The sequence below is a fragment of the Gymnodraco acuticeps genome, unplaced genomic scaffold (assembly GCF_902827175.1).
Source record: "Gymnodraco acuticeps unplaced genomic scaffold, fGymAcu1.1, whole genome shotgun sequence".
In the NCBI taxonomy this organism is placed as follows: Eukaryota; Metazoa; Chordata; class Actinopteri; order Perciformes; family Bathydraconidae; genus Gymnodraco; species Gymnodraco acuticeps.
The window spans coordinates 3,437-16,342 of record NW_022990384.1 but is presented as its reverse complement, the minus strand read 5'-3'; the positions used below and the strand labels follow the sequence as shown (position 1 = coordinate 16,342).

Below are 12,906 nucleotides of genomic sequence, written 5' to 3'. Positions count from 1 at the left end.
ATATATTTATTTATGCATTTTGTTTTTATGATTCTTTAGTCATTTTCTGCCCTATTCTGTTTGCTGTCAACATTAATTTGACCCTAATTCAGGCTTCTAATTGAATTGAAATGTCATATTATAACCGTACTCATAATTTACTTTTAAAAAATACATATATTTAATGTATGCATGATCCCTGTGTGATTTAAAGTGAATTCAAGTATAGAAAATACTCATTATATGGCTATATGGCTTCTGTTTGACCTAATAAATAGTTAAAAGTCTACTATATTAAATAGTCATTAACATGTTAAATATTCTCACGTGTTACCTTGTCATTAACAGTTTAATTTAAATAAAATGTAACAAATAATAATGTATTTTCTATGTGATTTAATTAAAAAAAACACGTATCATCTTTAACGACGTATGACTGTGCGTCTGACGTCACGTAGTTGGCGTTTCTTACGTGTACCGGAAGAGCAGGTGCAACACCGAAAATCATCCGAGCATCTCTTTGACAACAAGAACCCCGACATCAGAAACCGACCCAGGATCCGCAGAGAGGCCCGTAGAAGACCTGGAAGAGGATCACCTTTATCTGCTGTATCTCCTCTGAGAGTCCGGACCATCATGACTCTGAACCAGAACCACTCCGAGTCCGGAGGAGGAGTCATCATCAACAACAGCGAGAGGTTAGCACACAGTTAGCATCAGCAGCTAACTAGTAAACAACCGTTAACAACCGTAAGAATGTCCGCAGATAAACTAACATGACAGTTCAGGTGCTGTCGTTGATTCATCCTGTCTATAATACATTTAAATATCTTCTAAGCATCTGTTGGCTTATTTGATCTGATTTAATTATTGATGTATTAATCTCATACTTTCCTTTCTTTAATCTAAGTTATAATTGTATTGTAATTGTAATATATTTTATTAATTTATTTGTTACTACTTATCTAAATGTATTTAATTATTTTAATTTAATGTTATTTATTTTAAATTGTATTATATTTATACTTTTTAATCACTTATCCAATTGGATTTAAGTTGTAAAAGACCACCTTATTTTATTATTTTACTTAAGTAAAGAATCTGAATAATTTATCCACCACTGCAGTCAACAGTCACCTGAACACATACATGTTAACATTATATTAAAGGTCCCCTGTTATTCTGTTTTTCATCAATATATCACAGCTCTCAGATAACCTGTCTCTGATTGGCTGAAACACCAAACATCGCTATGACATCACAAAGTGGCCAAAATATGATCAGCTAATTTTCAGACAGGTTTTTATTAGGGATGCACGATAATTATCGGCCCGATAATTATCGGTCCGATATTAGGAATTATAACGTCATCCCGATAAACCCGATACCAGTATTAATAGCCCCGATAATATACAATATATTTTTTGGGTAAAAAAAAAAGAAACAAATACTGCGGTGTGGGTGGATTGGGATGAGGGGCGCTTGTTTTTCACTCGGCTCCTCCCGTTTTGCCAGTACTGTGGTATTAGTGGTTTAGGAAGAGGGGAGTTCTTCACAAATCCAGCGCTCCCTAACTCATGCCTGGCTGTGACGTAAATGGTGTGCGGCCGTGAAGCCAGGACAGTAAACAAACATGTCGTCGGTGGTATAGGCGTTGGAGCTATGTGCAACTCAAGGCATATGCTCGAACCGGAGCTGCCTGGACGCTGCAATCATGTTGCGCACTATCCGTGCTGAGTGTGCTGACTTTTCGTACAATGTCCCACTGTCTGGCTTCCTGCATAAAGTCAAGTGCTCGGCGCAGTTGTGGCGAAATGTCGCTCCTCTGTTTTCATTTAAACAGCTCCATATAGTGTTGTCACGATACCAACATTTTGGTTTCGATACCGATACCAAGTGAAGAATTGCGATTCCGATTCTTTTTCGATACTTTTCTAAAAAAAAGGGAAACAGTCTTAAATGTAATTATTGTGCTTTATTTCACACCAGAACTATAACCATAACACACACTTTTAAACAATGAGAACAATAAACAAAATAAATGACAATAATTCGTATTAAATCAAATTTAAAGGAATGCTCCACTCATTAGATAATTAATCAAAACTTCAGTATTTAGTGAAACATTATGTTTAAACCATACCCTGAAGAAATCAGCGATATTCCCCGGTAAATAATGATTTTATAGCTCTTTTTGATCAAAACCTGTATATTCCGTCAGGCCGCTGCCATTTTGCCCATTTTCAGTAGTCACGTGATGGTCGTGACGTCATCCATGCGTTCACTTTGTAAACACACGAAAACATGGCGGAGTATTTGAGTTCGGACTCGTCAGCCGAGGAAGAAGTTTTGAGCAATATGAAGAGATTGGAAGGGGGAATTCAGCCATACAGGTTCGAGCCTACTTAGTACTACTTAGTAGATACAAGGATTTTGATTACTAGATATGTATGCATGTAGTACCACCCTTGCTAGCGATTCCCTCTCTAGTTTAGCATACTCAGCCTCGTTGTCCCTGGCCCTGGAACCACGATTTTATGGGGCCGGAAAAACTGGGGGGAAATACCCACTAGCCGGTACTACGCTATATGGAAAGGTCACCAAAAACTGGCCTGGCCTGGATGGATGCTAAAGGACGTTTAAACGGGGCTACCCGCTGCAATGGAAATGCGCTATAACATACCTTATTCTTACTCCGAGCACTACTTCTGGTCCTCCGTCGCTTCACACTTGCAGAGGGCGATTTCTCAACTGGCCGAACTGGTGTCCTGGTCGGTGATGACACCAGAAAGACCGATGGTACTGCATCTCCATTAAGTAATGGTTGTTCAATAAATCCCATGTTATGTTTTATCATACTCTCAGAGTAGTCGTCCGGAAACTTGAAATGTTCGCTGCATACATGCGCCTGTGGATCTTTCGGTTCGGGCCGGCCACATTTCGCTAGCCACTGCCTCCGAACGTACTTCCTACGCTTCCCTTTGGCAACAGATGGAACCGAGCATTCCGTGGATTGTTCCTATCAGAATTGTGGCAATGTTTCGCGATACAATGAGGCATATTTGAAGAGAGTAACTACAGTAAATAACATGAACATCAACGTGTCCTCGAAACCAAACGCATGGTTTACGTCACGTCCGGTAAAATGGCGCCGCCCACAGTGTTGATGTTATTTCGGTAATTAATCAGTTTAAAATCACTGATAATGTCATCGGATAAAAACAAAAAAAAGAGAGACTGGCAGAGACTGGTCTGTTTTATCGGATGATAATTATTTAAAAATGAGTGTCATGAGCATACCATTCCTTTAAACAACATCTCAAACAACTTTTTTGTTTTATAAAATATAATTTTTAAAATATTTTATTAACATGTAATATGTAGTAATATAAATAATTATTGACAAAATGTATATTGCAGATGTTAGCCACATTGGTAAGTTAGCTAAAAAGATAGCCATATTAGACAGTTATCATTGCCATGAATTGCCTCGACAAACTACGAAAACGTTCGTTTGTCACAAAATAAATTACACTTATTTGACTTAGATTTGAGGGCATGGGCTGAGCATGATATAATTATGTTATCTATCACATTCGCTAACCTGTCTATCTTTACATTCTTTAAACAGCTCTGGATGCCAGTCGGCGGGTGCTTAGCCAAGTCTGATGTGTTGGCTCCCTTGGTTTGCAGGGATCTAAAACATGTCTCACAGACAGGCCTCGTGGTGTCCGTAGGCTTGCCCTCACTGTCAGAGATATCGCTCAAATACTTCAAAATTTCGCTTCTGGCGTCTTTTTTGTCAACAAGCCGAGGCGCAGCGGCAGCTGCACTCCCACTTGCAGCCATGCTTCTCGTTTTCTCACATGCTCTGGCAGCTAGCGCGTGGCCGCGTGCACGATCAATCAATCAATCAATGTTTATTTATATAGCCCAATATCACAAATGTCACATCTGTCTCAGTGGACTTCACAGTTTGTACAAAATATCAGTATGACAATACGACACCCTCTGTCCTTAGACCCTCACATCGTACAAGGAAAAACTTCCGGAGAAAACCCACAGTTTAAAGGGAACATGGGAGAAACCTCAGGGAGAGCAACAGAGGAGGGATCCCTCTCCCAGGACGGACAGACGTGCAATAGATGCCGTGTGTAAATTGAAAAGATAATACATTTGCAACATAGGTAGTCACGAGAGAGGGGAGGGACTTAGAGCCTGCTTGAGAGGGAGGGACTGCAGGCACGGCTGCAGAGCAGGGAGTGGAAGCAGAGCGCTGAACACACACGGCTCTTATTAAAACGGCGCTTTCTCACCGGAGTACTTTTCTCCGTCATTCTTAAAGTACCGATACTAATGAAACGGAGGAATCGTACCGTTTTAACGGCAGGGTATCGCGGTACCTTTCAAGTATCGGTACACCGTGCAACACTAGCTCCTTATATCCGTTAGCGCAGCTAGCTAGCACCAGATGCTAACAACAACAATGCACGTAAGGTCTCTCTCTCGCTCGCTCGGGCCACACATACACACACCCTCCCGGTCCTCCAGATAGCCAGTCGGTGCCTGCCGGTGAGCGTGGAAGTGTGGTCTGCCACAAGCGGGCGGCAGGAGCGGGGCTGTCAGCATCAGCTTGTAGATGGTATTTTAAACTCGATGCGCTCTGAAACTACGGGGCGGCCGAGGACAAAAAATACACATGCGTTAATCGCGTTAAAATAATTAGTGGCGTACATTTTTGTTATCGGTATCGGTCTTGAGAAGCAGGAAGTTATCGGTATCGGTTTAAAAAAAAAACAATATCGTGCATCCCTAGTTTTTATATAAATGGATCAAAAAGAGAGAGAATCTTTGTTCCTGAAACTTTCAGAGTCTCTTTCCACAGAGGGGACACATGTTGATGTAGAAGAGACATGAAGAAGAGGGGACACATGTTGATGTAGAAGAGACATGAAGAAGAGGGGACACGTGTTGATGTAGAAGAGACGTGAAGAAGAGGGGACACATGTTGATGAAGAAGAGACATGAAGAAGAGGGGACACATGTTGATGTAGAAGAGACATGAAGAAGAGGGGACACATGTTGATGTAGAAGAGACATGAAGAAGAGGGGACACATGTTGATGTAGAAGAGACGTGAAGAAGAGGGGACACATGTTGATGTAGAAGAGACATGAAGAGGAGGGGACACATGTTGATGAAGAAGAGACATGAAGAAGAGGGGACACATGTTGATGTAGAAGAGACATGAAGAAGAGGGGACACATGTTGATGTAGAAGAGACATGAAGAAGAGGGGACACATGTTGATGTAGAAGAGACGTGAAGAAGAGGGGACACATGTTGATGTAGAAGAGACATGAAGAAGAGGGGACACGTGTTGATGTAGAAGAGACATGAAGAAGAGGGGACACATGTTGATGTAGAAGAAACGTGAAGAAGAGGGGACACATGTTGATGTAGAAGAGACGTGAAGAAGAGGGGACACATGTTGATGTAGAAGAGACATGAAGAAGAGGGGACACGTGTTGATGTAGAAGAGACATGAAGAAGAGGGGACACATGTTGATGTAGAAGAGACATGAAGAAGAGGGGACACATGTTGATGTAGAAGAGAAATGAAGAAGAGGGGACACATGTTGATGTAGAAGAGAAATGAAGAAGAGGGGACACATGTTGATGTAGAAGAGACATGAAGAAGAGGGGACACATGTTGATGTAGAAGAGAAATGAAGAAGAGGGGACACATGTTGATGTAGAAGAGACATGAAGAAGAGGGGACACATGTTGATGAAGAAGAGACATGAAGAAGAGGGGACACATGTTGATGTAGAAGAGACATGGAGAAGAGGGGACACATGTTGATGAAGAAGAGACATGAAGAAGAGGGGACACATGTTGATGTAGAAGAGACATGAAGAAGAGGGGACACATGGTGATGTAGAAGAGACATGAAGAAGAGGGGACACATGTTGATGTAGAAGAGACATGAAGAAGAGGGGACACATGTTGATGTAGAAGAGACATGGAGAAGAGGGGACACATGTTGATGTAGAAGAGACATGAAGAAGAGGGGACACATGTTGATGTAGAAGAGACATGAAGAAGAGGGGACACATGTTGATGTAGAAGAGACGTGAAGAAGAGGGGACACATGTTGATGTAGAAGAGACATGAAGAAGAGGGGACACATGTTGATGTAGAAGAGACATGAAGAAGAGGGGACACATGTTGATGTAGAAGAGACATGGAGAAGAGGGGACACATGTTGATGAAGAAGAGACATGAAGAAGAGGGGACACATGTTGATGTAGAAGAGACATGAAGAAGAGGGGACACATGTTGATGTAGAAGAGACATGAAGAAGAGGGGACACATGTTGATGTAGAAGAGACATGAAGAAGAGGGGACACATGTTGATGTAGAAGAGACATGAAGAAGAGGGGACACATGTTGATGTAGAAGAGACGTGAAGAAGAGGGGACACATGTTGATGTAGAAGAGACATGAAGAAGAGGGGACACATGTTGATGTAGAAGAGACATGAAGAAGAGGGGACACATGTTGATGTAGAAGAGACATGAAGAAGAGGGGACACACGTTGATGTAGAAGAGACATGAAGAAGAGGGGACACATGTTGATGTAGAGGAGACATGAAGAAGAGGATTTTGCAGAATAGGTGACCTTTAAAGGTTATTTAGTATTATTCTAACTGTAGTCTCTCATGTATGACAGTGCCCTTCTCCCTGTGTTTATCCTCCATGTTTTCCTATCAATCCAGTCTGCACTTCCTTCAGGGTAATTTATTCTAGAACTCTCTGGATCTTCCTGACAAACCTTCACAGCTAAACTCAGCTAATCCTTTTTCTGCATTATTTACTGAAAGAGAGCGGCTATGTTTAGAGACGGGACAGTTGAAACCAGTCATTTATTTATTTAAAGGGGACCTATCATGCAAAATGCCCTTTTTGATGTCTTTTATACATAAATATGTCCCCGGTGTGTCGGGGAACTCACGCAGCATCAGAAAATAAAACCCTTTCTCTTTTCCTCCGTACCAAGCCCCCAGGAAGTGCGCCGGACTCTGATGAAAATATTCGTTGTGGCCAAACGGCGGTACTACACTTTCCGTATCAGTCCGTGACGTCACTGGGCCCAGAAAGACTTTTCCCCATTGACTAACATTGGGAAAGAGACGTCTGTAAATCAGCGGATACTTTTTTTTATGCTAAATAAACTACCCAGTATGAACGCTTGTATAGCCCTTATTAGAATCATTCGGTCCTTAAAGTTGTAAAATGCACTAAAAGCCGAATCTAGATTTATTTTCTTTCTCCATTCATTCTACTGAGCCGAGAGTGGGAGCTCGGGGGGCGGGGCTTAAGGGGCGCATGCTCTGTGAGCGCACATACCAAGCCCCCAGGAAGTGCGCCGGACTCTGAGGAAAATATTGGTTGTGGCCAAACGGCGGTACTACACTTCCGTATCAGTTGCTGGGCCCGGAAACACTTTTTCCCATTGACTAACATTGGGAAAGAGACGTCTGTAAATCGTTGGATGATTTTTTTTTAAGCTAAATAAACTACCCAGTATGAACGCTTGTATAGCCCTTATTAAAAACATTCGGTCCTCAAGTTGTAAAATGTGCTAATAACGTTATTCGGAGAGTTATTTCCCTCTGCATTATGAACGCCCGGCACGTTCATGTGACGTGTTCAGTACTACATGCGTTTTACCTTTACCCATGGATGCACAATAAGAACGGATTATATGATTATATGAATACTTTCGTGAAGTTTTGCTCTCTCAAAAGTTGGGCCATTTTGTCTTCATGCACCAATGAGCAGCTCTCATAGGAAAGAACGAGACCCCGCCTCCTACACTGTATCCAGTTCTTATTATACATCCATGCTCCGTACCCACATCTTTTAAAAACGGGGCTACAACGAGCGGATACAGATTTGCTGCCAATATGACGTCAAATCGGCGGCGGACCCACAGAGAGTTGTCATCAGAAACAATGCCTGACGTGTTTTGGACGTAATCTTGTCTTTGTTTACATTAGCAAGCGTCGCTAACACTCAGAGCTAACCTGTACTGGAGAGCACATGTGTTTTTTAAAAAGCAGGAAATAAAAAAAGGAACTCACCTTGTAATAAACCTGCAAGAGAAAAAGCATTTGAGCTCCATACTGTTTCAGAAATAATCCTTGATGTGGTTTAGAACAGACAGACAGACAGAGAGTTTATTTATCCCAAATTGGGAAATTATTTTGTCAAGCGTTACACACAAGTAAAACATATTTGAAAGATACAATAATATACAAATATAGTAAAAATAACATTAGCAGCAAGTATAAACAAATTCACGATAGAAGGACATATATCACTAGAGGTTCTAAATAATACACAATATAAAGAAATACTGAATAAATTAAATTCTCTACAATACGCAGTCTCACTTTAATCGTGACGTTGTTATCTCTCTGATCCACTGACTGTGTTTCTGTCCTCAGCGTTTTGATGAACTACGATAACGTGGAGCTGGTTTTCTGCGACGCCGAACGCCTGCCCGAAGCTTTCAGGAAGAGCAAGAAGGGAGGCATCTACCTCACTCCCTACCGGGTGAGAGACACTTCTTTATTACTCATTGTGTGGGAGTATCATTCGGGAGGGGAGAACCGATCCGATGAACCCCCCCCCGGGGTCTAGACCCTGGTGGTGGTGAATGGATAGTTGGGGTCGGTCTGAAGGGGAGGGGCTTAGCTTGACCCTGGTGGTGGTGAATGGATAGTTGGGTTCGGTCTGAAGGGGAGGGGCTTATCTTGACCCTGGTGGTGGTGAATGGGTAGTTGGGGTCGGTCTGAAGGGGAGGGGCTTAACTTGACCCTGGTGGTGGTGAATGGATAGTTGGGTTCGGTCTGAAGGGGAGGGGCTTAGCTTGACCCTGGTGGTGGTGAATGGATAGTTGGGGTCGGTCTGAAGGGGAGGGGCTTAGCTTGACCCTGGTGGTGGTGAATGGGTAGTTGGGGTCGGTCTGAAGGGGAGGGGCTTAGCTTGACCCTGGTGGTGGTGAATGGATGGTTGGGGTCGGTCTGAAGGGGAGGGGCTTAGCTTGACCCTGGTGGTGGTGAATGGATGGTTGGGTTCGGTCTGAAGGGGAGGGGCTTAACTTGACCCTGGTGGTGGTGAATGGATAGTTGGGGTCGGTCTGAAGGGGAGGGGCTTAGCTTGACCCTGGATTCAGAGGGACAGGAGGTGAAAGGGGGGGAGGAGGGTTGCGTCGAGTCACCTGAAATGACAGCTGACAGAGGGGCGAGAGCAGATTTAAAAGGTTAACGGAGCGCTATGATAGGCTTGTGAGAATAGAGCGAAGTGATTGGCTAAGCTGGGGAGTGACGGCCCCGATCACTTATTGAGAGCAGAGAGAGAGTAGTAACATGGAAATAGTAAATGAATGAGTAAAGACGGTCTTCCTGGTTGAACTTGCGCTGAGCTTCATTAGTACTCTGTATTTTCTCCTGTTATTGTGTTATGTGTGGGAAAAACAATAAATAAAGCGTTACAAATAAACAAAATGTCCACTAAATGAGGGTATATTGAGATGTTCAATGTGAGTGCTGTTGGTGTTTCAGGTGATCTTCGTGGCGAAAAGCCGTGATTTGCTGCAGTCCTTCATGATGCCCTTCTACCTCATAAAGGGCTGCGAGGTCAAGCAGCCGGTGCTCGGAGCCAACTACATCAAAGGAACCGTCAATGCTGAGCCTGGAGGTGAGATGAGGGTTAGGGCTGAATTATAGAGGAGAACAATGATATTGAAGGGTTAAAACATCAAACAAATCACACAACGAATCTCCTCTGGCTGGAAGAGAACTCTCTGCTTCTCCCATTTATATTCTATCTAATATGTAATATTCCATTCCTCACACACTTAATGTATAATATCCTGCTTTATATTTTGTTGCTGTACATTTGTAATTCAACATGTACATTTTCTACTTTTTTAATGCTATTTTATATCTATTAAGATGTTTACTGTTAGAAAAATATCCCTCGACCCCGGCTTGAGCTTCAGTCTCAGGATCCATGTATCTGTGATCCTCTCCAGAATGGAAGGAGTCATCACATACAGAGCATCTAGTTCCTGAACAGTGTCCTTCACATGCTGATTTCCAAGAGAGGGAGTTACACAGTCACAAGATGGAGGAATAGAAAGCAGTATTCAATGTTTACTTCAGATTAGCTCCATGTAAGAAATGAGCATGCTTGATGTCTCTCTCCATAGAGGCTGAATCATCATGTTAATCACATAGCTATCATCTGCCTCAAACAGTCCTGATGCTCTTCTAGGTAATCACACATCCTGTCATGTTCACAGCTACAGTTGGGATACCTTTGTTATCATGTTACTCTCAGGTTGGAAGAGGACATTCAGTATTTTCACAACATTATCTTATCTTAAAGCAGTGGTTCTCAAAAAAAAAAGTCGGGCCCCCCCCAACACAAATAGTTAGGCTCAGTGGCGGCGCCAGAGATTTATTTTGGGGTGCTGTGGGGTAGCTTGACGTTTCATAGAGGGTGCTCAAACATTTAGGGTTTCCCATTAATGTACCGGGCGCTACAGAGGAATGTTCGACTGCAACACTCCCCACGCACACACACAATGCACCCGCGACTGTTACAATGAAGGCTCGATAATCAGCTCACGGCATATAGGTGTAAGCAGGGGTAAAGTGCTATTTTTATAGGTGGTGTGTGGACCTCACATAGGGGGGTCCGGGGGCAAGCTCCCCCGGGAAGATTTTTAAATATTGAAGTTAAAAGCATCAATCTGGTGCACTTTGAAAGCAAAATGATAATCATAACACCCATATGAAACAGAACTGTAAACAGATTTACTTTTTCTTTATGGATATTTTACAAATCACCCTTTTACACTTTATTCTTGTTTTAGTGTCATATAGTATTTCATACTTGTTTTTAATGTATTCTCTTATTTTTATATAACTATAATGATCATATAAACGTGTGCCTCGGAAATAATTGTTTACATTAATGGTGACCAAAACGTTTGAGACCCACTGAGATAACACTGAGAGTCCTTTAGCTCACTGAGTCTCTCAGTCTGACAGGAGAGGACTCTCCTCCACTTTGTTGTTAGCGTAGCTCGCTAGCACCAGAAGCTAACAACAACGATCTCCGGTACCGGTGCGCTCTCTCTCTCTTGCGCACGCACACAAAATGGCTCGTTCCACACACACAGAGTCGAGCTTTAATGAAACACAGAGACCCAGACGTAACAGTACTGCATCATATTATTTTCAAATCAATAATTTTTCGAAATATGATTTTTTTAATCTTTTTTTATTTTTTTTTATAACCATTTTTCCTCCTGGTCTCTCGCGCCCCCCCTGTCATGCCTCTGCGCCCCCCTGGGGGGGCGCGCCCCCCACTTTGAGAACCACTGTCTTAAAGCATGGTCAATATCTGATGCATCCCAGAGTGTCTGCACACTACAGCTGTGTGTGTTGCTCTCAGTATCTGAGTGTGTGTGTGTGTGTGTGTGTGTGTGTGTGTGTGTGTGTGTGTTGCAGGAGGCTGGGAGGGCAGCGCCTCTTTCAAACTGGTGTTTGCAGCAGGAGGAGCCATCGAGTTCGGACAGTCCATGCTGCAGGTCGCTGCTCAGGGTACGGGAACACAACTATACAGCCTTTACCTGAAGGATGTGTTGCTGATTTGCACTAAAGAATATCCACATGTAGAGCAGGAGCACATACGTAGAAACTGTATATACGTAGAAACTGTATATACGTAGAAACTGTATATACGTAGAAACTGTATATACGTAGAAACTGTATATACGTAGAAACTGTATATACGTAGAAACTGTATATATATATTTATCCCAGCTCTCGTGTAAAGGCCTTAACACTTGGTTCCCTCGGGTCCTTTAAATACTTGAAAGTTGGTGAACTTAAGGTAAATAAAACAAGGCCTTGAAAGATTTATGAACAGACATATTCCGACGTTAAAGAGCTTGAATTTATACATTTTCTACAATAATAGAAATTGCTTGTTACTGTAAGTTCAATAAGAAAAACGTAATAAATACACATGTTCAGTAAGCACATGTCAACAATTGTTATATCGATATTCTAGTTTGGATCACCGTGCGCTGGTTAGCCTTAATGCTAATTGCTAAAAAACAACTAAATCAAATGTCGTCTGTATGTAGTTTATCATTACAATTTTCGACATGTTATACTTTGACTCTTTTCAAATGGGTTATCATCTCTCAAACTATGCCGTGTTGGGGTCTTTGAGGGAAGTGGGTCAGGAAGGACACTAAAAGGTCTTTGAGTTGAATGTGAACCTGAAGCAGTCCTGAAGTTCTGCCCCCTTCTGGTCCCTTCAGCCTCCAGAGGTCAGCCGGTCTCCTCTGGGTTCGGCTGCCCCTACACGGCCAACGGAGCGTTCTCCTACCCTCCCCCCCCCCCGAATAATGGAGTGTATCCGGCTGGACCTCCGCCCGGATACACCTACCCCAACCCCCCCCCCTCCAGGTAGGAGCTGCCTTCATCTTCATTACATTCATCATCATAAGACTATTTTGCACATTGCTGCACAATACTACACATTTTAAATTCAGTCAACAAGTCAACAAGCAAACACCAAATCAAATAAGGGAACAAATACATTGAGAATTGTGTGGGGGTTTTAATGATGCCTTTTAGAGTCTTAGGTCGCGTTCACACCTGCCTCGTATAGTCCGGTGGAATCTAACCCTGGTGCGTTTAGCCGCTTGGTTCGTTTGGGTCGGTGTGAACGCTCCTCTGAAGGGAACCAAACAACGCTCCTCTGAAGGGAACCAAACAACGCTCCTCTGAAGGGAACCAAACAACGCTCCTCTGAAGGGAACCAAACAACGC

At 42.8% G+C, this 12,906-nt stretch overlaps 1 protein-coding gene across 1 annotated transcript; it reads left to right on the top strand.

Annotated features, from left to right (window-relative positions):
* Nucleotides 1–451: 451 nt before the first annotated feature.
* Nucleotides 452–12,534, top strand: wbp2 (WW domain binding protein 2; the record flags this gene model as incomplete). The annotated part of the gene is given in 5 exon segments (XM_034224394.1): nt 452–677; nt 8,494–8,602; nt 9,613–9,748; nt 11,572–11,664; nt 12,393–12,534. Coding segments are annotated over 5 exon segments (542 nt in total), but the record flags the coding sequence as incomplete, so codon positions are not given.
* Nucleotides 12,535–12,906: the final 372 nt, after the last annotated feature.